The following is a 26,822-nucleotide window of genomic DNA, read 5'->3' on the forward strand; positions in this document are numbered from 1 at the left end:
TGTCCTGATGTCCTCTTCTTAAGGACACCACTTATATTGGATTAAAGGAAGCAACCCTAGTACATTCATTTTAACTAGATACTATTTTGAATACCCTATCTCCAAAAACAGCCACATTCTGAGATAGAGGTTAGGACTTCAACATAGGAATTTGGTGGGGAGTAAAGACACAATTTAGCCAGTAGCAAAAAGTTATCTTTAAAAGAGTTTTTTTTTTTTTTTTTTTTGGGAGACCAGAGTCTGGCTTTCTCACACAGGCTGAAGTGCAGTGGTGCAGTCTCATCTCACTTCAACCTCTGCCTCCTGGGTTTAAGCTATTCTTGTGCCTCAGCCTCTTGAGTAGCTGGGATTAGAGATGTGCGCCACCACGCCTGGCTAATTTTTTTGTATTTTTAGTAGAGATAGGGTTTCACCATGTTGCCCAGGCTAGTCTCAAAACTCCTGTCCTCAAGCAATCCACCTGCCTTGGCCTCCCAGAGTCCACGTGAGCCACTGTGCCCGGCCTTGAAATTTTGAAAAACAGAGTTCTTTTATTCACATACCTTATCTAATGCTCTCTATTCCTTTGTGAAGGTCCAGATTTCCACCTAGTATCATTTTCTTTCTGTCAAAATGACATCCTGTAACATTTATTATAGTGCTGATCTGCTGGCTCTGAATTCTTTCAACTTTTGTACATCCTTTGAAAAAGTCTTTATTCTCCTTTAGATTTGAAAGATGATTTTTGCTTGGTATAGAAGGTTGACAGTTTTCCCCTATAGGTGCCACTCCACTGTCTTCTGGTTTAACCTTGTTTCTGAAAATAAGTCAGCTGTTATTCTTGTGTGTGTTTCTTTGAATGTAATGTTTATTTGGGTGCCTATCTTCAAGATTTTCTTTTTATTCCTAGTTCATTGGTTTTTAGCAATATGATTGTGACGTATCTAAGTAAAGTTTTCTTTATGTCTCTTATCCTTGGGGTTCATTGAACTTCTTGTATATAGAGAGTTGTAATTTTCATATTTTGAAAGTTTTTGTCTGTTACTTATTACGTATTTTTTCTGTTCCTCTTTTCCCTTTTTTTGGTACTCTAATCACATACATATTAGGGTGCTTCACAGTGTCTCAAAGGTCACTGATGCTCTGTTCATTTTTTTTTGTAATCTTTTTTCTTTATTTTTCAGACAGTTTTTATTGCTCTGTCTTCAAATTCACTATTTTTTCTTCATTGTGTAGTCTACTGTAATCTCATCTGGTGATTCTTTTTTTTATCTGTTAGATTTTTAAATTTCAGATACTGTATTTTTTTCTTTAGAAGTTCCATTTGGGTCTTTTCATATCCTCCATTTCTCTCTTCCTCATACTCATTGTTAACCTTCATAATGTGGAGTATATAGTTGCTGTTTTATTGTCCTTGTCATTCTTCTTTATTGTTTGATTTTTCTCTTGGTCAAGTGTTGTGTTTTTCTGCTTCCTTGCATGCTAACAATTTTTGATTTGGCACTCTATACATTGTTGTGTACTGGATTTTTCGAGTTCTTTATAAGTGTTTAGGATTTTTTCCTGGGACATAGTTAGGATACTAGGAATTAGTTTGATCCTCTTAGGGGCTTCTTTTAAATGTTATTAAGCAGGTCTATAACAGGTTTTTTTCCAAGGCTGGTTTGTCCCCATTCTTGAGGCAGTGTTCCTCTCTGGACTCTACTTGATGTCTTGTTTTTGAAAACATCTTTCAACTTTGGCAGTGGGGATCAGGAACTATTTTTGGCCATGTGTGAGCTCTGTAGGTTGTTCTGTCTACTTTTTTCTAGGGGTTCTTTGTCTCACCTTAATGGTTTTCTCACAGGAATGTGCTGATCAGTAGTCAGTTACAGAGATACTCTCTTTACATCTTCAGAGCTCTCCGTGCACCTCTTTCCCCTCCTGTAAACTTCAGCCACTTTGGCCTTTCTGAACTTTAAATTCTATATTCCTAACTTAATGAGACCAGTTCTGTTTGAGTTCTCTTTCCCATTGTTGTGGCCTAATAACTCTCCTTAGGCAGTGGGATAGGGTGTTTGTAACATTCACATTATTTGTTTCCCTTTTCTTAGAAAGTATCTCTGCCCTACTCTGCTGATTGTCAAATGTATGAAAACCTTTATTTCTTATAAACTGTCCTGTTTTTCTCTTTAAGTTGGGAGGGTAAGTTCAATCCCTAATGTTGTGTCATGCCAGATGAAGATATCCTTAATATTCTTTCCTAATTAGATTTAATTTTGCTACATTATTTGTTATACTTCTGACATATCAGTAAATATGAATCAGTTCTACAGAATTTAGTTATTTCACATTATGATAGTATATGGAAAGCTTCAGGTTTGTGAAATGGAAACCTACTTCATTAGGGAAATGATAGGCACTTTGTGGGTAAATGATCAGATTTCTTATAATGCAATAAATGATTTTAAAATAGTATCATCTGATAAAAAATCTGCTATCTTAAACCATTTGATATTTATATTTTGAAATGCATTATTTCTATGTTGTTGAGTCATTTTAGTCGTGGTTATAAACTGTCAATGGGAAAATAAATCTAAGTTGCTAGCCATTCTTATTCATAGTTTCTGAGGAATAAAGGTGAATTCTGGGATAAAGTAGTCCTTGAGAATATAAATGCACTAACTCAAGAAATTCATCTTTAATGGTTTGTATTTTTAGGTTATAGTAATTTTTAAAACATTGAAAGTAAATTTGACGTCTTTTTTCCCCCCTTCTAGGCTGAAGGGTATGTGATTGGCAGCTGTATTAAACACATTCCAATTGCAGGACGAGATATAACATATTTTATTCAGCAACTGCTGAGAGACCGAGAAGTAGGAATCCCTCCAGAACAATCTTTGGAAACTGCTAAGGCAGTAAAGGTAAAAAGTAGCGATAGAAGTGTATTTTATTTAAAAATTAAAATCACATTTATAACATTAACATGAGAAATTCTTTTTTTTTTTTTTTCTTTTTTGAGATGGAGTCTTACACTGTTGCCCAAGCGGGAGTGCAGTGGTGTGAACTAGGCTTACTGCAACCACCGCCTCCCAGGTTCATGTGATTCTCCTACCTCAGGCTCTTGAGTGTCTGGGATTATAGGCGCACACCACCATGCCTGTCTAATTTTTTGTATTTTTAGTAGAGATGGGATTTCACTATGTTGACCAGACTGGTCTTGAACTCCTAACCTCGTGATCCACCCACCTTGGCCTCCTAAAGGGCTGAGATTACAGGCTTGAGCCACTGCGCCTGGCCAACATGAGAAATTCTTAATTGAACAACAGTACTTAAAAAATAATCTTGTTAACCAGTTATAAATTATTACTCTTAAATATATTTAAATTTATTTAAATATATCTCTGTATTTCTTGCAAGAAGATTATTGAGCATTACAACAGTTTGTCTGTTTTCTTCATATTTCATATTTGAAAGGAGTAATATATGAGAACAATTTACTAAATGACATATATATTTGTGATTATTCTCCTTATTAAAAATAATTATTTCACTATAAAGTCCTTGCACCTCAGTTTCTTCACTGAATTCTTTATTTTAATCCTAAAAGCTTTTATCATAAAACTTATCTTGATGCAGTTGATTTATTATGCTATAGAAGCAGTGTTTGGCTCTAGTGATAGGGCACATAGAAGAAAAACGTGAAGGCTATCTAAAGTCTTATTAATTTTTTCTGCTATGTATTATATCAGTGCTTCATGCAAACTGTCAGAGTACTTTAGCATTGCCGTTCCAACTTACTATTTGCCACATAACTAAAAAATTTCAGTGGCTCTCACTTGTTTTGAAAAGCAAAACTGCCCTGGCAAAAGTAAATTTTACTTGTCTCTCTTTGCATTTTTTAAAAATTATCTTTAAATTTTTTAAATTTTTATTTTTTATTTTGATTATTTTTTATAGAGATGGGACCTTGCTCTGCTACCCAGGCTGGAGTGCAGTGGCACAATCATGGCTCACTGCAGCCTCAAACTAGACTCACATGATCTCCCGCTTCAGCCTCCTGAGTAGCTAGGACCACAGGTGCCTATCACCATGTCTGGCTAATTTTTTATAGGGATGGAGGTCTTGCTATGTTGCCCAGGCTAGTCTTGAACTCCTGTCCTTAAGCAGTCCTCCTGCCTTGGAATCTCAAAGTGCTGGATATGAGCCACCGTGCCTGGGCCTCTTCATGTTTGTGGGATTTTCCTTGCTCGTCAAAGCTTAAAAATGAAAATTTACCAACTATTTTCTATAGGTAGTAAAGAAATTAGTAAATGACTGCCAAAAGTAACCCCAAGTTGGTGGCATAAGAATTAAATATATAAAAAGTTAATGTGAATACTACTGATTCAAAATCTTTGGGAAATCTGTGAAATTAAAACAAAGCAAAAGGAGAAAACACCAGAGATTTAAATCTATTCCAGAGAAGATTGATGGTCAGTCCGAATATCTTTAAAGGAATATCATTTCTTTGTCATTCCCACTTCCAAGGTTTGGAGAAGATCTTAAATAGTGTAATCAAATGTCTTTTGTTTCCAGTATTTTTTCTCTTTGTGTATTTTAATTATTACTAGTAATATTTGCATCTGTTTTGGATGGAGCCTGTGATGTGTAAAAATATTGGAAAAGAAAGTTTTATTTGAAGAAATATAGACTGGCAGTTGGGAGTTTATAAATTACAAATATGATATTATAACCTATAATATATTTTTCAATGTTTTTGATGAAAACTTTTACTTAAGTCATATAACCAAATATGCAGCAAAATAGAGTAACTTATATTTTCAGCCTTTTTTCTTTGGTCATTTATTTACTGAGACCATAATCAGTTTTGTTTCAGATAGATATTAAGGATCTATATTAATTTGTGTGGTTATCACAATTATTACTTATTCTTCAGTTCTGTATTTTATTTATTCTCCTTACCTAGAGCACAAGATTTGTTATTACTGAGACAGAAAATGTTGAATGACATTAAAGAATATTTTCAGGAAATAACATTAAAATAGTAGAAACCAGCCCTCCAGTCTCTCAAATATTAATTGTTTATACATAAAGTTAGAAAATACATGTACGAGATGAGTATGTTTATTTGTATTACACATATGATAATATCCTAACATGAATTTTTCTTCCAGCTTAAATTCCTAATTTTATTTTCTGAAAAGTTTTTTTTTTATTTGATTCTAGTTTACTGAAAACATGCCATTCTTTTTTACCGTTTGTGTAATAAGCAAAAAAAGTGACTTTTGTTTCTTTGTTTTTTAGGAGCGCTATAGTTATGTCTGCCCAGATTTAGTAAAAGAATTTAACAAGTATGATACAGATGGGTCAAAATGGATTAAACAGTATACTGGAATCAATGCTATCTCAAAGAAAGAATTTTCCATTGATGTTGGTTATGAGAGATTTTTGGGACCTGAAATCTTTTTTCATCCAGAGGTAAGTTTTTTTAAACGGAATTATTTAAAAACACTCAGCAGCAAATATCAATTAATAGATATTCAGAAATAATTAATCTCAGAAACTTTCATTGGCATACTAAAATAAACAGTTTGAATCATATCTTTTAAGAAAAAAATTGCTTTTGTTAAACAGGCAAAATTGTCGGTATTTTTTTATATGTTTAGGAAAAAACTTAAAAAAAAATATGGGGCTTATGGGGGATCATGGGAAGAGGGGAGCCCTTAATTTTTTTTTCTTCCCTCACTCATGGACTCAGGTCAGGTAAAGTTTTATAACTGTTTAAATAAAATATTTTGGAAAAGATTCTAGAAAGTTCCCCCCTCCCTGTTTGTGTAAAATGACCATTATTATACAAAAAGCCTTTAATTGACCATCAAAACATATAACTAGTAGCAAACTAGTCTTCTGTCTGTGAAATTTTAGCAACATAAATTAAGAAATACATGCTTTTAATAATGGAAAATTCTTCTGGTAACTTAGAATTGTAACTTTATTAATAGAATTACTAATATTATATACTCTGCTTATTTAATGTTAAGAACAGTTATTTTTAAAATCTTGTTTATTCACTCAGCAAATGTTATATGGTTAGGATTTTCATGATCCCAGCTTAAGCACTGGATATTCAAAGACGAAAAATTATTTTATCTTGCTCTTATTGAGTTCAAAGAATAAAAGATGAATATTTAAACAGGTAAGGCTATAGTTGCTTTAATGAGTGCATGTATCTGTTGAGGGCATAGGAAGAAGGAGCATCTAAGTCTGCTTGGGAGAACATCTCAGAGGAGATAATGGTTGAGCTGAGACTTAAAGGATGGATGGGTGTTTGTCAGTCATGTGTGATAGGGGAGTATATGTATTTCTGTCAGAAGGTTAGCTAGGCAGAGAGAGGTCTTAGACATGAGAGTTCTAGATAAGAAAAGTATAACGAACAGATTGGTAGGAGAGGGATCTAGAGAGATATTAATGGACCAAGTCTTGAAGGGCAGATATGCAAGGGAGTTTGCTGGATTCTGTAGTCATGCAAAAACTTTAAGCATGGAAGTGACAGATTTATGTACGATATTAGAAAGTTTACTCTTGCAGCATTGGTTTGGATGGATTGGAACAAAGGTGTGAATTATGTTGGAAATAGGTGATTTTAGTACAGTATTTCAGATGAAAGATGAATAATATTTGTAGGTCAATGAGAATGAGGAAGGAGGTGAGAGAAAAATAAAATCAACATTAGTAATTGCTTAGATAAGAAGGGAGTAAGAATATGAGGAATCTGATAATTCCCAGGTTTGTAACTTTAGCAACCCAGTGTGGCATCCACTGAGATTTGTAATACTGAAAGGGAGGAGTAGGTGAAATAGAAACAGATGAGTTTATTATATGCATCTTTAAAAGGTTCAAAAACAAACACTTGGGTGTTGTAAAGTCATCACCATGTGTGGGACACAAAGGAAGAGGTTGACTGAGAAGAGGCTGTGGAGTAGAAAGGTGAAGAATAGGGCCTTTGTGAACACAAACACTTAATGGACAAGCTGAGTAAGTGGAACCTGACAGAGGTGGAAGCCAAGCTAAAGGATTATGGTCATATTTTATAATATAACTTCTCTCCATTTTGGAGAGAAGTGAATGTTTCAAGAAGGGATGGTAAATAGTGCCAATTGCTGCAGTGACGTAGCATCAGAGAAAACCTTAGAAGTACTTGCGAGTTTTTCAGCTTCTAGGTTGTTGGTGATCATAGGGGAACAGTTTCAATGGAGTGATGTATTAGAGCAGCTTGTTGCCTCAGTGAGAGGTGAAGGTTTGGAAATACAGCAGTGTGGACATTCTGAGAGATGGCTACGAAAGAAAACAACAGTGGCTACTGGGGACTGGTAAGAAGTCAGTTGCAAGAATAAGACTGAGGATAGTTTTAATTTTTAAGAGGGTTTACTCCAGTGATAGGAGGGAAAGAATTAAGTATAGGTATAGGAAAATGAACTAGTAAGGTCAGAGACGCAAATGGGTAGTTGAAGAAGCTGATCGTCATAGTTCATAGTTTTAATTTTTTTATGAGGTGAAATCAAGCTTATGTTTTGGGAGAAGGGATTGGACATAAAGTTGAGGGCTTGTGAAGAATAATGACTTTGATATTTACTGTTGAGGGCAATTGAGAGAGTGACTAGTGAGTGTATATTAATAGTATGGGGCACTCATTCTGTACTCCCGGTAGCAGGTTGGATACCCAAAACTTTCAGTTGTACAGTAGTGTCCCTTCCCCTCTCACAGACAGTTGTGGCAAAGGAGTAAAAGGTTTTGACAAGGCAGAGATTAAAGTGTTGCAGCACAGAGAGCAAATCTCGAAAGACAAATTACTTAGAGATAGTAAGGGATACAGGGATTGGAGATCATGATGAATTGACACATAATTACTGTGAATTGGTAGCAGAGGAGTGAGTACAAGAAGGATAAGGAATTATGGTCAGACTAGTATACTGGAGTGTGAAGGTTTTCGATGGTACACTTTCTTTGCAATTTCTCAAAAAATAAAAATTAAGAGGATGTATACACACAGTTTTAAAGGTTAGATAACACTGACAGACTTAAAATTAGCAGCTCCTCACCCTCCCGCTGCCATTGTGTTCTATAGAGCATCCACTAGCTCTTAGTTATTGCTCTTGGTAATCACTCCCAGATTTCCAAGTACTGTGATGGTATTACAGGAACGTGGATGGAGCTGTTTCTTGATATGTCACTGTTAGTGGTTTAAATGCTAACCTCCTTTTAGATTAGTTCTTTCTAGACTCTCTTTTCTTCTAGTCTGCCCATGTTAGGTTATTGTTATTAGGTAAATCAATAGTATTGTAATATTTATAATATTATACATGAGACTGTTGTTCACTTTTGAGGCAAGTAGTGTAATGTCATTCTTTTCCCTTAAAATTCAACTTTTCTTAAACTTTCACCTTGTTTATTCATTTGCTTTCTTTTTTTTTTTTAAGTTCAGAGATACATACACAGGTTTGTTATATAGGTAAACTTTTGTCATGAGGTTGTGCAGATTATTTTGTCCCCAGGTATTAAGCCTAGTACCCATTAGCTGTTTTTCCTGATCCTCTCCCTCTTCCCACCCTCCACCCTGCAATAGGACCCAGTGTCTATTGCTTCCCTCTATGTGTCTGTGTGTACTTACCATTTAGCTTCCACTTACAAGTGAGAACGTGCAGTAGAGAACATGGTTTTCTGTTCTTGCATTAGTTTGCTGAGGATAATGGCCCCCAGCTCCATCCATGTTCCTGCAAAGGACATGACCTCATTCTTTTTTATAGCCACGTAGTATTCCATGTATATAAGTACCACATTTTCTTTATCCAGTCTACCATTGATGGGCATTCAGGTTGATTCCATGTCTTTACTATTCTGAAGTGCTGCAGTGAATATACGTATTCATTGTGTCTTTATGATAGAACAATTTATATTCCTTTGGGTATGTACCCAGTAGTGGTATTGCTGGGTTGAATGGTATTTCTGTTTTAGGTCCTTGAGGAATCGCCACACTGTTTTCCACAATGGTAGAATTAATTTACACTTCCACCAACAGAGTATAAGCATTTCTTTTTCTTTGTAACCTGGTCAGCACCTGTTTTGTTTTTTTCTTTTAGTTTTTAAATTTTATTTATTTATTTTTTCTTTTTTTTTAAATTATATTTTAATTTCTGGGGTTGACATGTGCAGAACTTGCAGAATTGTTGCATAGGTACACACATGCCGTAGTGGTTTGCTGCATCCCTCCCCCCGTCACCTACATCAGGTATTCCTCTCAATGTTATCCCTCCCCAACCTCCCCAGCCCCTGCTATCCCTCCGCTAGGCCCCCACCTCTCAACAGACCCCATTGTGTGATGTTTGCCTCCCTGTGTCCATGTGTTCTCATTGTTCAACACCCACCTATGAATGAGAACATGCAGTGTTTGGTTTTCTGTTCTTGCGTCAGTTTGCTGAGAATGATGGTTTCCAGATTCATCCATGTCCCTGCAAAGAACATGAACTCATCGTTTTTTATAGCTGCATAGTATTCCATGGTGTATATGTGCCACCTTTTCTTTATCCAGTCTGTCATTGATAGGCATTTGGGTTGGTTCCAGGTCTTTGCTGTCGTAAACAGTGCCACAGTGAACATACGTGTGCATGTGTCTTTATAATAGAATGATTTATAATCCTTTAGGTATATACCCAGTAATGGGATTGCTGGGTATTTGTATTTGTATTGGGTCAAATTGTATTTCTATTTCTAGATCCTTGAGAAATTGCCACACTGTCTTCCACAATGGTTACACTAATTTACACTCCCACCAACAGTGTAAAAGTGTTCCTGTTTCTCCACATCCTCTCCAGCATCTGTTGTCTCCAGATTTTTTAATGATCGCCATTCTAACTGGCATGAGATGGTATCTCAGTGTGATTTTGATTTGCATTTCTCTAATGACAATGATGATGAGCATTTTTTCATGTTTCTTGGCCTCATAAATGTCTTCTTTTAAAAAGTATCTGTTCATATCTTTTGCCCACTTTTTGATGGGGTTGTTTGTTTTTTTCTTGTAAATCTACTTTAGTTCTTTGTAGATTCTAGATATTAGCCCTTTGTCAGATGGGTAGATTGCAAAATTTTTTCCCATTCTGTTGGTTGCCAGTTCACTCTAATGATTGTTTATTTTGCTGTGCAGAAACTCTTGTTTAATTAGATCCCATTTGTTTATTTTAGCTAATTTTAGTTTTAAAAAATATTTTCTCTTTCTTTAATTTTTTGGAGGGACATTGTGAGAATATTTTTTGACTTTTTAATAATAGCCATTCTCACTGGTATGAGATGTATCTCATTGTGGTTTTGATTTGCATTTCTCTAACAATCAGTGATGTTGAGCTTTTTTTCATATGATTGTTGGCCATATATGTCTTGCTTTGAAAAGTGTTCATGTCCTTTGCCCGCTTTTTAATGGGTTTTTTTTTCTTGTTAATTTATTTAAGTTCCTTATGAATGCTTGATATTAAGCCTTTGTCAGATGTGTAATTTGCAAAAATTTTCTCCCATTCTGTAGGTTGTCTGTGTACTCTGCTGATAGTTTCTTTTGCTGTGCAGAAGCTCTTTAGTTTAATTAAATCCCATTTGTCATTTTTTTGCTTTTGCTGTCTTTGTCATGAAATCTTTGCCCATGCCTATGTCCACAATGGTTTGATTTGCATAATTTTGTTTGTTCATTAATTTATTAATTCTTTATTGGGGTTGGAATTAAATTTCTTGTAATACAAGGTCTGGAAGGGAACTGAGGAGGCTGAGTTTCATTCTGTATAGAGGATTTTAACAGTTGCTTGCTTGCTTTTCTTTTCTTTTCTTTCGCCTTGTTTCATGTTTACTTGTGAAGGTTCTTGATTGACTTCTTACCATTATGCCCTTTTGGTATCTCTTCTGGTCATCAAAACAGGATTGAAATATTTTATTTATTGTTTTTTCACCCCCTGATTCATCCTTGGACTTTACCTTTCCTTTTAATTTTCTTGCTGTCATTTTAGTGGAGATTCAAGAGACTGGAGAGATAACCATATGTAGCTGGAAGTTTGGACAGATTTTTGTATGGGTCATTTATATATTGTATGGGTGAGTAGATGAATATAAGTGTGTCAGATCTCATTTCAGTTAAGGCACATCAATTAATTTGAAATTGAAATCTTAGAGAAAAATATTAAATTCCATGTTGGGGACAGGAATTAGAAAATTGCAGAAGATCCTGAACCAACATCCTATATGAATAGGATCTTGATGATAGATGGATAATAGCATGGGATATAGGAGATGAGCATTTGAATGGAATACACTTGACAAATGAGCTTAGCTGATGCCTTGGCTTTGTTAAAAACCTTGAAGTAGGCTGGTTGTGGTGGTTCACACCTGTAATCCCACACTTTGAGAAGTCAAGGTGGGCGAATTACTCGAGCTCAGGAGTTCAAGACCAGCTTGGGCAACATGGCAAGAGCCTGTCTCTACCAAAAAACACAAAAAATTAGCTGGGCATGTGGCGTGTGCCTGTAGGCTCAGCTACTTGGGAGGCTTAGTTGAGCATACTGCTTGAGCCCAGGAGGTTGAAGCGGCAATGAGCTTGCATTGCACCATTGTACTGCAGTCTGGGCAGCAGAGCAAGACCCTGTCTCATAAATAAATAAATAACCCTGAAGCTTTAGGTATGTAAATAAAATATGTTTCATATTGCTTAGGTAGGAAAGGTATAGCTGTTTTAAAAAAATCAGTTATATATGTGCACATAGTTTAAAAGTATTGGTCTACATACTCTAACAAAAACTAGGAGTACCCTGCATGTTTCTCTCCCTATTTTCTATTCCTAGAGGCAGCCACTTCTTGAAACTCTTCTTAGTTGCTTCTTTCACTGATTGCCTCTTTAGCTGTGTATTACTTGGTTATATTGCAACTTCAGATTTTTTTCAGTGTTAGGCTCTTTTTTTTTTTGTTTTGGAGACAGGGTCTTGCTCTGTCACCCAGTGCAGTGACTCAGTTGTGGCTCACTGCAGCCTACCCAAGCTCAGGTGATCCTCCTATACCTCAGACTCCCGAGTAGCTGGAACTACAGGTGTGTGTGCCACCACTTCCAACTAATTTTTGTGTTTTTCGTAGAGACAAAGTTTTGCCATGTTGCCCTGGCTGGTCTTGGACTCCTGGGCTCGAGCAGTCCACCCACCTTGGCCTCCCAAAGTGCTGGGATTATAGGTATGAGCCACTGTTCCCAGCCCAGTGTTAGGCATTGTCTGTTGACTTCCAACTATGGAAGAGGAAGATTGTCTTTTTTATCCTTCTTCTATCATCACAGACAAGGATCTTTCTGTTCCCTTTGCATCTCAATAGTTACATTATAATTTCAGATAGGTTGAAATTCAGTGCTTATGTTTTTGTGACCACAAATTTTGTTCAGATCTGAGCCATATAGTTGACCATGAAATCTTTTCCTATCCTATAACTAACTTTGTTTTCCATGGAGTCATTAATAAACTGTTTGCTTAGTGCTCAAATAATTATCATTAATTCACCTCCAAACTCTCTTCAGTAGTTTTATAAATCTCTTCTCAGGATATTCAGATGTATAGGGTTTATTTATCAATTTAATTTTCTGGAGCGTCTTATGTCCCAATCTGAACTTGCTTCCATCTGCACCCAGTATAGAGCTGCCATATTCCTTTATCATTCTGGAGATTCCCATTCCCTCTTTTTTGTGTTGAATCTCTTTTTCCTATATCCTTTGTCTTTTTCACTCCTACTGTTCACTTCTTTATTTTGGTGATCATCTGCCAATAGAGTTCTTTTAGGGTGCATGAGAGGAAAATGTCGAGACCTTATGTGTCTGAAATGTATTCATTTTATCTTCACACTTGTTTATAGTTTGTGTATAGAATTCTAGATTGGAACAATTTTCCTTCAGCATTTTGAAGCCATTGCTTCATTGCTTTTCATTATACCTTGAAGTTATTAAAAGCTGATTTCTATGTATTAGGACCTTTTTTCCCCCCTGTGCAGTTGCTTGTAGGATCTTCTGTTTGTCCCCTAGCATTCTGATATGCTCTCTGTTTTGTCTTTTTGTTCTAATCTGTAGGTTATTACTGAGTTTTCTATTGGATTTTTAAATTTTCTGGTAACATTTTTAATTCTCAAGAGCTTCCTTCTACCTCTGCTTTTGAATATTCTTTTTTAAATGCTGCCTTGTCCCTATTCTCATTGTTGCCTATCTTCTGGCTCTTTAAATATATTAATCATTGGGTTGTTTCTTGTTTTGTTTTTGTTTTTTAGTTTTCTTCTTTCTATAGTCTCTTCCAAGTTGCTTTTTCTCTTTTTGATTACTGTGTTTTTCCCTCTAGAGACTTTTGCAGGCCAGTTATTTAAGAAGGGGACACTAAAAACTTGATTAGATATCTGCGTTTTGTGGGTGGGGCTTATTGACTATGGCCTTTTCTTTGGGGGACTGTCCTGTATGTGTTACTTTAGGACTTCTTAGGTAGTCTGGTTCCCAGAGAAGACTCCTGCCTCCTAGGTAAAGACTGACAGCCAAAGCGGGAAGAGACTTTCCAGGTTGCCTACCTTCACTTAAAGTCCCCTTTTAGTACTTGCTGCTGTGTGTAAGAGTCCTGGAAACTCTCTTTCTTCAGTTTAGAGAATAGGATTAACCACTTTTCTCTTTGGATGAGGAGGCATCATTTGATGCTTCTTTGGAGAGGATCTAGAGCTTTAATAGCTTCTCAGAGAGACTTTAAATCTGTCCTTCTTCCTGCCCTCCTTCCACCTCAATTCCAAGCTACCAGAGGCAGCCAGTTCTTTGGGGGATGTAGAGAGGAAATTTGTGATATAAAATAGCTTGGTTCTTAAGTTGTTTTTTACTGATGACTTATTAAGTGTTTTGGAGTGTTTGCAAAGTCTTGTCCATCTGCTTTCCAGCTTACCAGATTTCATTGCTTGTTTTCTTTTCTCTGAATACTTTTATTTTGCCTTTTAAAAAAATTCTCGTTACTGTATTTTTAGTAGTGTTTTGGAAGAGAACAAAATTAGATACATATATGTTTACTTCACCGTCTTTTCTCAGAATAGACCTGATTTTTGTATTTTATGAAGTATGTCATACACATTTTAATTTTTATTGACTTCTGTGTCCTACCCTCTGTCATTTGAAGGGTTCATTTGGTGTTTTGTTTTGGCTAGACGAAAGTGTAGGCATCTGAACTGTCCAGTACTTCAATGCTGAAGATAAAATGTATGAAAGAATAAGGAAATTTATGTTTATACTTCTTTAAGTTCATCACAAATATTAGAAAGAGCTGTTTTTAGAAAGAATGGGTTTGGCATGTGGATTTTGTTTTTAAAAGGAAATTAATTTTTTAAACAATTATCGCACGTTTTTAAAACTTGTGTAATAAGTTTCCAGGTATATGAAAGATTTGGACTACTGTGTTTACTTGGGTATATTTGCTACTCTCTGTATTTTTTGGAGGAAAGAAAGAAAAGATATTCTTCCCTTGACAGTCTCTTCTATTGTTCTCAGCATCAGTAGTGTTAAGACTTGACTGGGGAGCAGTTAGATGCAGAACTAACTCTTTTGCTGACAGTGAAAGAGAAGGTCTAAAAAATATTGAGAGACCCTGGGTTGAATCTATTAGTATTAAAGTATTGAATACTCTGACAATTTATTGTCACTTTTTAAAATTGTTAATTCCTTTTCTTCTTCACTTAAGTACTAAATAGTCATTGCTTGCTGTTTTGTTCTATAGTTTACCGGTTCTCACTTGGGGTTCTGTAGTCCAGTAGTCCCTATATATTTTCCAAATATGTGCCCAAGTCAGACTTCATTTTTTTATAAATCAGAATTTCTGTGGGTGGATCCTAGGGTATATGAATATTTAAAGGTTCTGTATTTTTTTTCTTCTGTGCATTCTTTTTTTGGGGGGTGAATACAGAGTCTCACTTTGTCACCTAGGCTGGAGTGCAGTGACACAATCTTGGCTCACTGTAACCTCCACCTCCCAGGTTGAAGTGATTCTTCTGCCTCAGCCTCCTGTGTAGCTGGAATTACAGGTGCCTGCCACCATGTCCAGCTAATTTTTGTATTTTTAGTAGAGACCTGGTTTTACCATGTTGGCCAGGCTGGTCTCAAACCCCTGACCTCAGGTGATCTGCCTGCCTTGGCCTCCCAAAATATCGGGATTACAGGCTTGAGCCACCACGCCTGGCCTCTTCTGTGCATTTTTGGTTAAAAACTACTAAAAAAAAAGGTCACAGAGATATAGCACAGTAATGAATGGACCTGTTTGTTCCTTTTACTTACAGATGGTATAGCAGATAAACTATCTTATACGTAGGAAAAGGACTGTGGGAAGGTTAATTTGTGTGTGTGTGTGTGTGTGTGTGTGTGTGTATTACTGTTTTAGGTAAATACTGAAGAGTACAGCCAAAAAAGGACAATGTAAAGAATTTACAAGTTCTGTGTTAGCAATTCGATAACATTTTTAAAAATGAGTATTACAGAACACATTTTCATCAGGTTGTTAATATTCTCCATACAGATTTTGGAGAAGTAAATCTTTTTTTATAGTTTGAGCAAATGGTAGGTTATCAGGTTAAAGTGTCACTCTGGGATCATAAAAACTCAATGTTTTGAGAACTGAAGGCTCTTTAGAAGATTTCACAGTCTGAAGCTGAAAATGGTTGTCGAAGATCGTGGATATGTTCATGGAAAATAAAATTTTTAGGATTCCAGTTCTGCTGTTCACTTAATAACTAAGCCATTTTCTGCCAGCACATGAGCTTGTCTTTAAATTACTTATAGAGCCAGCTGAGTTGAGCTCTATTGTGTTTTTCCTGACAGATAAGATATACCCTAGTCTGTAGGTTAGGTTCTCAAGATTCAATATGAGCCACATTTTCATACCCGCTGTATATTCCTCTTAGAGTTCCTTATGTACAATCCTCAGCATGCTTCAAAAAGATAGATTTTTGGCTGCCAGGTTCTTTTCTTTTTTTATGATAATTAAAGTCAGTAGAATCTTTCTTAGTGATGTTTTACTTTATCTAAATTAAAAGATTTCGTATTATGTGTCACTTTGATAATGTTAAATCTCTCTTCACTGTATGCACAGCTGGTAAATAATTTAAAACTAATCTTAAAAACTGGAAAAAATTGACACATGCCTAATAATCAGTACAATTATAGACTCAGTTTAATAGGGAATATTGTCTCTCAATTATTACAACCTAATTATAAAAATGAGTGGCTGAGGAGATATTTTGTTCATTTTTAATAAACTACACTTATTTGTTTTTGACTAAATAGAGCTAGATTTTGATTATTTGTTTATTTAGAGACACTGTCTCTCTCTGTCACCCAAGCTGGAGTGTGGTGGTCTGATCATAGCTCGCTGTAACCTTGAACTCCTATGGTCAAACAAGTTTTCTTCCTCAGTCTCTCAGTTAGCTGGAACTACAGGTGTGTGCTGTCATGCCTAGCTAAGTTTTAAATTTTTTGTGGAGACGGGGTCTCACTATGTTGCCCAGGCTGGTATCAAACTCTGGGCCTCAAGTGATCCTCCTGCCTTGGCCCCCAGAGCACTGAGATTATAGGTGTGAGCCACCATGCCCAGCATTAAGTTAGTTTTTTTTTTTTTTTGAGACGGAGTTTCGCTCTTGTTACCCAGGCTGGAGTGCAATGGCGCAATCTCGGTTCACCGCAACCTCCGCCTTCTGGGTTCAGGCAATTCTCCTGCCTCAGCCTCCTGAGTAGCTGGGATTACAGGCACGCGCCACCATGCCCAGCTAATTTTTTTTTGTATTTTTAGTAGAGACGGGGTTTCACCATGTTGACCAGGATGGTCTCGATCTCTTTTTAAGTTAGTTTTTTAAAAAGTGTGCTCTTCTTGCCTGGCAGCTGTTTGGAAATAGTAAGTTTATTTTGACTATGGTATTTCATGATTTGAATATACAGCTGATACTTGTCATTCAAAGTAGATGTGTCAAAAATTCTTGAGATCACTGAATTAGTGAAAACTGAGCTATTTATTGCTCCTAGGGGAAATACAGCGTTAGGTTTCTGTGACCCTCTGGTAACATTTTTGTTATCCCATCAGTGATTACCCTTGTTTCATGTGTGTTTCTGTTTAAAGGCACTGCATTTAGTGTATAATTTTAGTATATTCATTTATGAGGATTGAATTGAACTAATAGCCAGTAGCACTAGAACACATGTCTGAACAAAGCGATCTGACTTGCTTTTTCTCTGAAGACACATCACAACCTCCTTGTGCTTACTAGCCAGCACTTCAGCAGTATGCTTGGGGGTGTTTTAAATAGTGAAATCACTAACAAAAATATGAAAACTGTGGCACTAAATAGAACTGTGAAAAGGACACTGGTGAGAGCTGACACCAGAAGGCAGTGTCATCCTGTTCAACCTCAACTGGGAAAGTACACACCAGTGGAGTCAAATTTTTGTTGCTCTATAATTGTGCTTGTCCATGAATGACTATATGTTGATTTTGGGGTTATAAATATGTTTTAGCGAGTAGGTAAATTCACGAATATGGAATCATGAATAATGAGGTTTGACTACATTTATTTATTTCATTCTCTATTGATGGACTTATGGGATTTTCCTCTTATAAACAAGGCTACAGTAAATATGCATATGTAATAGCATACATGTTTGGGGAGTTTCTTCAGGGTTTGTTCTAAGAAGTGGAGTTACTAGTATGTGGATTTAAAATTTTACTAGCTATTTGTATTAGTCCATTTTCACGCTGCTGATAAAGACATACCTGAGACTGGGCAGTTTACAAAAGAAAGAGGTTTAATTGGACTTTACAGTTCCACATGGCTAGAAAGCCTCACAATCATGGTGGAAGGCAAGGAGGAGGAGTCCTGTCTTACATGATGGCAGCAGGCAAAGAGGGAATGAGGCAGACGCAAAAGTAGAAACCCCTATAAAACTATCAGATCTTGTTTGACTTACTCACTACCATGAGAACAGTATGGGGGAAACCACCCCATGATTCAGTTATTTCTCACCAGATCCCTCCCACAACACACGGGGATTATGGGAGTGCAATTCAAGATGAGATTTGTGTGGGGACACAGAGCCAGACTATGTCACTGTTTTATTATTGCCAAATTATTCTCCAGAGTGGTTATGTCAGTATATACTCCCACAAGCACTGTATGAAAGTTTCCATTTATCCAGACTTTTGCCAGCTCATAATACATATATAACTTTACATGTTTGCTATTCTGATAGTTATAAAATCATCATAATTTTATTTGAGTTTTCTCTAATTTCAGTTTCTTCAATTTGAATCTGTTACATACTGCTATTAATAGTTTCTAAAAGGCCTTTTGTTTTTGAGCTGAAAACTTTGTTTAACCTTTTATTGTGATATTTGTCAGTAGTGATATGATCTCTATTATATATCCAATTTATTTTTCAGTTTGCTAATCCAGACTTTACACAACCTATCTCAGAAGTTGTAGATGAAGTAATTCAGAATTGTCCTATTGATGTCAGACGTCCTCTCTACAAGGTATTTATAACAAAATTGTTCTTCAGGGTCTTACTTTAAAAAAACTTTTATATCTTCTGTTTTTTGATTTTAAACCCCTTTCATAAAAAGGATAGAGCATTTCAGTACTGTATATCTTTAAACTTTTCTCTTTTTAAATATTATATTTATTTTCTCTCCACTAATGTAGAATATTGTCCTCTCTGGAGGTTCAACCATGTTCAGGGACTTTGGACGTCGCTTGCAAAGAGATTTGAAAAGAACTGTAGATGCCCGGCTGAAATTAAGTGAGGAATTGAGTGGCGGTAGATTGAAGGTTGGTTTTTCTCAATTATTGGTGAGAAGGTTGAGGGTGCCTGGATTGGGATGAGAAATATTTGCCAACATTCACTCTGATTTAGGAAAATAAGAGGAACCTGTCAGGTACTCTAAAGGAAATGGTTAATGTTATAGATTCATGTCCATGATATTCTGGATCATTTGATTCTTTTAGGATATTGTCTGCGTTTCTGGAAAATAATTTTTAGTAATTTCTGTGAAAAGACTTTTTTTTCTACTTCTCTCGTAGATAATTCATAGAGTTCTTTGCATACACCAACAATACAATTCACAAAATTTTGTATACCACTATAGAAGGACAACACAACTGAGTTTTGACATTGATGCCGATGTTGAGTAGTCAAGCCTGCTATCAAAGACAGACTTCAGGGCTGGGCGTGGTGGCTCATGCTTGTAATCCCAGCACTTTGGGAGGCTGAGATGGGTGCACTTGAGGTCAGGCGCTCGAGACCAGCCTGATTTAACAAGGTGAAACTCTGTCTCTACTAAAAATACAAAAATTAGCCGGGCGTGGTGGCAGGCACCTGTAGTCTCAGCTACTCGGGAGGCTGAGACAGAAGAATTGCTTGAACCTGGGAGATGGAGGTAATAGTGAGCCGAGATTGTGCCACTGCACTCCAGCCTGAGCGACGGCTATGTCTCAAAAAAAACAAAAAAAAAACAAAAAAAAAACTGACTTTAGCTCCCACATAGCAACCTCAAAATGTGCAGTCAAATTGGTGGTTTAGCAAAGCAACCTTTGTATTGCATGTCCTGGACCTTTGGATTTGAGGTTAAAAAAATCAAAATTAATTTAAAATTCTCAGATGTCTACTTTCTGTATTTAGAGATAGATTTTTCATTTTTTTAATCCTTGTTAAATATTGAAGCAGAACATTGATTCAGAGGATAAGTTGCTAAATAAAATACCTTCTTGGAAAATTACCAAGAATTAGGACTTTATCTGATATTTCCACAATCATTCAGAATTACTTGAATGTAAAGTACAACACTCCAGGGTTTGCTGATTGTTGAGAAATTGCATGACAGTTGACTGTATTCAGCACCTGTATTTTGATTGTCTTAAGTAAACTTATCCCTAGGAGTGCAGTAAAAAGTTATGTTTTGGGTGGAAGGCAAAATATTGAACTCTGTCCCCATAATATCATGACTTCACATTTCAGGAAGTCTACTCAATAGACTTTTAAAATGTTTCCTTTGCTTTTGCATCCCCTTCCCAACCAACCAAACCACCAGGCCACCCACCCATTCATCCATTCATCTGCCCATCTAGCTACTCCTCTTACCCACATACCTATCTACCCTACCTTCTACCTTAAAAAAGAAGTCATTGAGTTTTGCAAGTATAGTTTTAAATTCTCTGTACTGGGAATCATACTAATTACATTGATTATGTGACTGAATATTGTGCATGTTGGGAGTTTTTCTAATTTTTTTGTTAGAATACTTGAAAGATTGAAGTTGATTATCTTAATGGTGTGGTTATAGATATATTAAGTAACTGTTTAGCTCTTAATGACTCATTACAGATATATAAGTAAGAAATAATACTGTATGTTTTTGAGTATAGTATTTTAATAAAGTAAGAATGTTTAACATTTTTAAGCTCTTTGTACACTTGTAATTACGAAATGTAAATAAATACATTTACCCAGTGATCAGTACTGTATCGACATATCTAGAGAAACAGGTTGGGTATCCCTTTTTTGAATTGTTTTGTACCAGAAGTGTTTCATATTTTGTGTTTTTCTGGATTTTGGAGTATTTGCATTATATAACTGATTCAACATCGTTAATCCAAAAATCTGAAATCGTGAGCATTTCCTTTTGAGCATCATGTTGGTGCTCAAAAAGTTTTTGAATCTTGGAGCATTTGGATTTTCAGACTTAGGATGCTCATCATGTAAAAGAAAAACTTTGTGTTCTGGAGGACTCTGCCCTCTTCACCTTAATTTTACTTAAATAGTAACTTTTATTGGTCTTAATAGCATGTCTTTATATATCTGTATTTATGTCTGGCTTTATTCTCCTTCAGTCTATAATTTTTAATGGCAACCAGACAGCTTTGAAAAAAGCCATATCATTACACACGTTTCTATAAACGTGTGTAAACACACACACTCTCTCTCTCTCTCTCTCTCAATTGCAGATATGATGGTTGATTATTCCCAAATATTTTAGCATATTTCTAAAATCAAGAACATTATTACATTTATTAGAATCCTGAAATTAACCTTGATCCAGTGCTGTTATCCAGTTGTAGAACTGATTCTAGTTTTACCAGTTGTTTCACTAATATCCCTTATAGCAAAATGAAAACAAAATACCTTTTTTTCCCCATATCCAGGATCCAATCAAGGATTGCATGTTTCATTTACTTATTGTGCCGCTTTCATCTATAACATACTCAATGTTTTTTGTCTTTCGTGACCATAACATTTTTGAAGAGTACAGTCATGTATTTTGTACAGTATTTCTACTTGAGTAGGTTCAGATTATGTACTTTTGGCAGTGATGCCAGAGAATTGATGTTTTATCATTTTTAGTGCATTGTATCAGTAAACACATGATAGGATTTGTCCTGTGTGTTAACTTTGAGCATTTGGTTGAAGTTGTGTCTGCCAGGTTTCTTCACTATAAAGTTACATGTTTTCCTTTATATTTAATAAGAATCTTATGAGGAGACGCTTTCAGACTATCTTGTTTCTCATTAAAGTTTCAGTCACTGGTTTTTAGCATCCATTGTGATTCTTTCCTAAAATAGTTGTTACTATGGTAGTTGCTAAATGGCATTTTGCAAATTCCATCATTCCTTCTATGTTTTTAAGTCTTGTTTTACTATAAGGAGGAGTTTTTCCTTCTCCCACATTCATTGATTCTTTTAGTAATATCTTTATGAACTCCTGATTTCTCATTTTGTAGTTTGTATCTTTTTTTTTTTTGAAAACAAAGTCTCATTCTGTCACCCAGGCTGGAGTGCAGTGGCTCAGTCTCGGCTTACCGGCTTACCAGAACCTCTGCCTCCTGGGTTCAAGCGATTCTCCTGTCTCAGGCCCCCGAGTAGCTGGGATTACAGGCAAGCTTATTTTTGTACTTTTAGTAGAGATGGGGTTTCACAGTGTTGGTCAGGCTGGTCTCGAACTCCTGACCTCGTGATCTGCTCACCTTGGCTTCCCAAAATGCTGGGATTACAGGCATGAGCCACAGCTGGTCTGTATGTTTAACATCACTGTGATATTATAATATCATTAATACCATTCATATCATTAATTTTAATGCCACATTTTTTTTTTCAAATTTGACGAGGGGGAGTTATTCAAGTGGCTCTTAGATGTTTTTGATGCAGCCCCATCCTTTTTTGCCTACTTCCGTACTTCCTGGCACAGCAGAGTGTTTCATACTGATCTTGTACTTTCTCTTTTCTGGCCCTGGAATCAGCCCACTTTTCCCCTTTGCTTCCTTCAAGACACCCTTGTCTTGTTCCTTTTAGTGGAGAATGTTACTAAGAACCAAGTTTTGGATACTAGATGTGCTCATTGCTACTGGGGTATCACTGAGTCTAGGCATTCTCAGTGATCAGAGCTAGGGTTTGTGTGTGTGTCTGTACATCTATATCTAATTCTCTATATAAATTAAAAACCGTGAATTTATACTGATGTCTCCAGTTATAGAGGGTTCACTCTAGTTTTCTGCCCTTCCATATTGTAATGCCCTTCTCTGACAGTGAGAATCCTGGCTCCTATTATCTGTAATATATTTATGTTTTTGCTTAATCCTGGAATATGTATATAATAGTTTCAGAATTGTTAATCTATACCACTGTGAAAAATAGACCTACAACTAGAGTTTAATATTTGCTTATATTTTATCTTCCGCCTGAAGGCTTGTAAGATTCAAAATACTGTGTTCACAAGTTGCTTCAGTTAGTCCCTTTCCTCAACTTAGTGTGCTTATGTTTGAAAAAAGTACAATTTAATTTGTTTTTGTTGTACTTTGTTTGCCCCACATACCTCCCCTTCTTTTAAGGTGTTACTTTTTAATATGTAAAACACTAACATGATTCTTAAAGTCAGAACTATATAAAATGTGTGCTCATTGTTGTTTTCCTTCCATTTATTCCCTCCCTATCTCTTTCACTGTGTTCCCAACCCCTTTCCTCTGTAGACAGCCATTCTCAGTTGTTTCTGGTTTGTAAGATACCACCTGAATTTGGTACAAATATTATTTTTGTGTATGTACATTTAAGGTTAAATAACACAGAAATTGTTATCTCAATTTACTGTTAAAATGATCTTACGTCTTTTTTTAGCCAAAACCTATTGATGTACAAGTCATTACACACCACATGCAGCGATACGCAGTTTGGTTTGGAGGATCAATGCTGGCTTCCACGGTGAGTGTGATGAAGCTTACTTTTATTTTATCTTATTATTTTATTTATTTTTGAGACGGAGTTTCGCTCTTGTCGCCCAGGCTAGAGTGCAATGGCATGATCTTGGCTCACTGCAACCTCCACCTCCTGGGTTCAGGTGATTCTCTTGCCCCAGCCTACCAAGTGGCTGGGACTACAAGGTGTGTGCCACCAGACCTGCTAATTTTGTATTTTTAGAAGAGACTGGGTTTCACCATGTTGTCCACGCTGCTCTTGAACTCCTGACCTTGGGTGATCTGCCCGCCTCAGCCTCCCAAAGTGTTGGGATTACAAGTTTGAGCCACTGCACCCAGCCTTTATTATTATCTCACTGTGTTGCCCAGGCTGGTCTCAAACTCCTGGGCTCAAGTGATCCTTCCATCTCAGCCTCCCAAAGTGCTGAGTTTATAGGTATGAGTCACCATACCTGGCTGAGGCTTATGTTTAAATTTATATGTATATATATTTTTAAGATAAAAGAGTCAGTCAGTACTTAGAACAGAACAAAGCAAATTCCTTAAATTTTATCTAAAAATAATTGGAAACTTTTTATACATATGTTCGTAGTATTTTAAAAAATGAAAATAATTTAAATTTAATTCGAAGTCATTTGAATTTAATGTTTATATTTTTTTAGCTTGCTAGACATTTTAGAGTGACCATTTTATCCTGTGTTTTAAAGTTTATCTGTAGGGAAAGATCCATTAAAATTGGTAATTTAGTCATTAGAAGGTCCTTGTTTGTTCTGTTTAAGTATTTAAAAACATTAAGGTAAAAGTTTCACTGCATAGGAAATATTCTATTCTACACTGAGTTAAGGGAGTTGTTCTAAGGACCGTGTCCCCAAATTAAAATGTCTTTAAAAACCCCCTTAAAAGGTGTTCTAATACCATTAGCATAAGAAGTATTGAATGAAGGAGATTTCATCTGAATTATTGTGTAACTATACAACTTTGGATTTAAAACCGTTTCCAAAATAGGAGGTGAAAGTTATTTCCTTCCTAAATTTTAGTCTTCTTCATTTGGGCCATATAACCTAGTTGAGTTTGTGACTTTCTCCTGAGAAATGAGGTAACACAACATGGAACAGTCTGTCTTTTCCAGACCTTGAGTGAGGAAGGCAAATGATCTAGACATTTTTTAGAACTAGATGAAAAATAGTCATAGCATGACTAGGAGTAGTTTATCTGTACCTTAGGCGAATGCTGCTGCTTTACATTATTGGTGCAATGAAAGTGTGGGAAAGTCCCAACAGAACAGACTGGACATTTGAGAACCTTCTAGTCTTCTAAATTTCAGAATCCTCTCAGCAGGTGTGTGAGAGGATAGGGGGACAGGAATTAATTGTTCTTTTGGAGTTCTGATAAAGATTTATAGCTGGTTTTAAGTCATGGTTGCTGGAATTTCTAAGCTTTCATGCCGTGAATGGACTAATAAATATTTTAGACTTAACATCTCTTTTAAAGCATCACTCTTAAAGTATATTTCAATATACTTTCAAGATGGTAGATTTTTGATCTTTACAAAAATATATATTTTTGTTTTCAGCCTGAGTTCTACCAAGTATGCCACACCAAAAAGGATTATGAAGAAATTGGACCTAGCATTTGTCGTCACAATCCAGTGTTTGGAGTCATGTCGTAAAATTGACTTCATAGTTATTGGGGTTAGGGAGGTGGGGAAGAGATAATCTTTCTGATTACCTGTTTTGTCTGGATGGCTGGTTTTGAGGTTTTAAACCTGACTTGAAATAGTAAGACCAAACATGATTATACAGGAATATTTTAATAAGTGTATCAACATGCAGATGTAGAAGAGAGCGAAAGTGATTGTGTTTTTCTTTAGATTGAATATTTGAATCTTATATGTAACAAAAAGAAGTGGGTTTTAGTTCTTTCTGTGCCCTGATATTTTGTATATTAATGAATTATCCAAGATTTGATGGGATTTATCTGTGTGTAGATAGCTCTATAATGCTTGAATTGTACACTTCTAAGTGTGCAATGCAAGAGCTTGTTTATATTTCATACTTTTTATACTTTGAGGAAAAAACTTCAAAGAAAAATTGTATTTGAGGGAAAAAACCATGACCAAGTAAAGGATAAATTTAAAGAATAGCCTCATGAGACTTGGCATACACATTCATGGGATTCCAGTTATTATGGAGTGCTTCCATCCCCTTCCACCCTTTTCCCCCAAAGGTTTTCTTTGCAAGTGCTTTTGGAACTAAGAGCTAGTATCTTGGATTAACTGATGCCTGCCAGTGCTTTCTGATTACTCGCATTCTGTTTCTTGCTTTAAAAGAAGAGTAAAGACAAGGGTGTTGGACTAGTATTGCAGTTCTGTAGTGTCATTTCTTACAAAAAACAAAACAACAACAATAATTTGATTATCAAAATTGGCATATTTAAAGCCTAACAACATTCTAATAAAGGCACAAATTTCTTTTTAATACTTGTTTCAGGCTCTTTAATCTCTTTATAAGTTAACTAATAAATCTATTTTCTTCAAACTTCTGCAATAGTTCTTTAAAATCACAAGTTAGCAAGCTGACTTTTTTAATGTGCTCTATACAAATACTTGTGAACTTTTAATATGTTGAGTGCTTTCATTTTGATAACTGGATCTCCATTTGATATTTTCATTTGTATAACTCATTTGCAGTCTGAAAATTTTTTTTAGTGCCATTCCCTGAACATATCATTGAAAGTTAATTTTCTTTGCATTTTAAAATATCTGGATTATGAAGAAAAAGTGATGAAAATAAATTAAAACTGAATTACCTTTTCTAATGTTTTTTTTTTTTTTTAAAGTAATGTAATTCTTTGTTTTTAATTTATGTGATACGATTTCTGATTGTGTTGAGATTTGGGAGTTACTGAAATCTCTGTAATGTGTATGGTAGAAAATTTCTTGTGAACTTAAAATTTTACCATTTATTTATAGAAAGATAAAATGAGAAGTGTTTTATAATCTTTTTACTAGCAATATCAGTGAACACTTGAACTCCATTATTCATGAAAATAACACATTAGGATTAGAAAACTTCTACTCAAAAGTGAAGGAGCATTAAAGTGTTTTGCTTTTGTTTTTACTATAAAGATAGAATTGGGGAGTAAACTTTAGTTTTTGTTTAGAGTGGATCTGAATATTTAAAATCTTATGATCATTTTTGTGAATCTTCATTCTTGTAGTACAGGATTGTAAGAGGCAAATTGTATATCCTATAGTAATATTATCAGTATCAAAGGTCTTTTATTGTTTAACTTGAAAAAGTATTTCACAAACTTTATAAAAATACTATTCAAACAGTACCAAAGAGTATATTAACAAAAGTAAGTTTTTTTCCCTACCCTGTCTCATGTTTACATCATTACACAGACTACTTGGAATGTCTTAGATGTCCTAGTATTGTAATTTTCGGTGTGGATAGAAATAAATGTAGCTCCCTTATTTTACACAAATAGGAACATACTGTATATACTGTTCTGCACTTTGCTTTATTAAAGATTTTTTGATACAGAACTATATTGATAAGCAGTAAAGAT

The 26,822-nt window shown here is 35.5% G+C and overlaps 1 protein-coding gene across 1 annotated transcript in view; it reads left to right on the forward strand.

Annotated features, from left to right (window-relative positions):
* Positions 1-26,061, forward strand: part of ACTR3 (actin related protein 3) — a 71,373-nt gene extending 45,312 nt beyond the window's left edge. The window contains exons 7-12 of the mRNA XM_012468418.3: positions 2,739-2,882; positions 5,266-5,439; positions 18,453-18,545; positions 18,715-18,840; positions 23,173-23,256; positions 24,823-26,061. Coding sequence (XP_012323841.1) covers positions 2,739-2,882; positions 5,266-5,439; positions 18,453-18,545; positions 18,715-18,840; positions 23,173-23,256; positions 24,823-24,918 — 717 coding nt within the window. The 3' untranslated portion in view covers positions 24,919-26,061. The remainder of the gene's footprint in view (positions 1-2,738; positions 2,883-5,265; positions 5,440-18,452; positions 18,546-18,714; positions 18,841-23,172; positions 23,257-24,822) is intronic.
* The last annotated feature ends 761 nt before the right edge of the window (positions 26,062-26,822 follow it).

This window comes from Aotus nancymaae, unplaced genomic scaffold (genome assembly GCF_030222135.1).
Source record: "Aotus nancymaae isolate 86718 unplaced genomic scaffold, 86718_ANA_hifiasm-v0.15.2.pri h1tg000029l, whole genome shotgun sequence".
Classification (NCBI taxonomy): Eukaryota; Metazoa; Chordata; class Mammalia; order Primates; family Aotidae; genus Aotus; species Aotus nancymaae.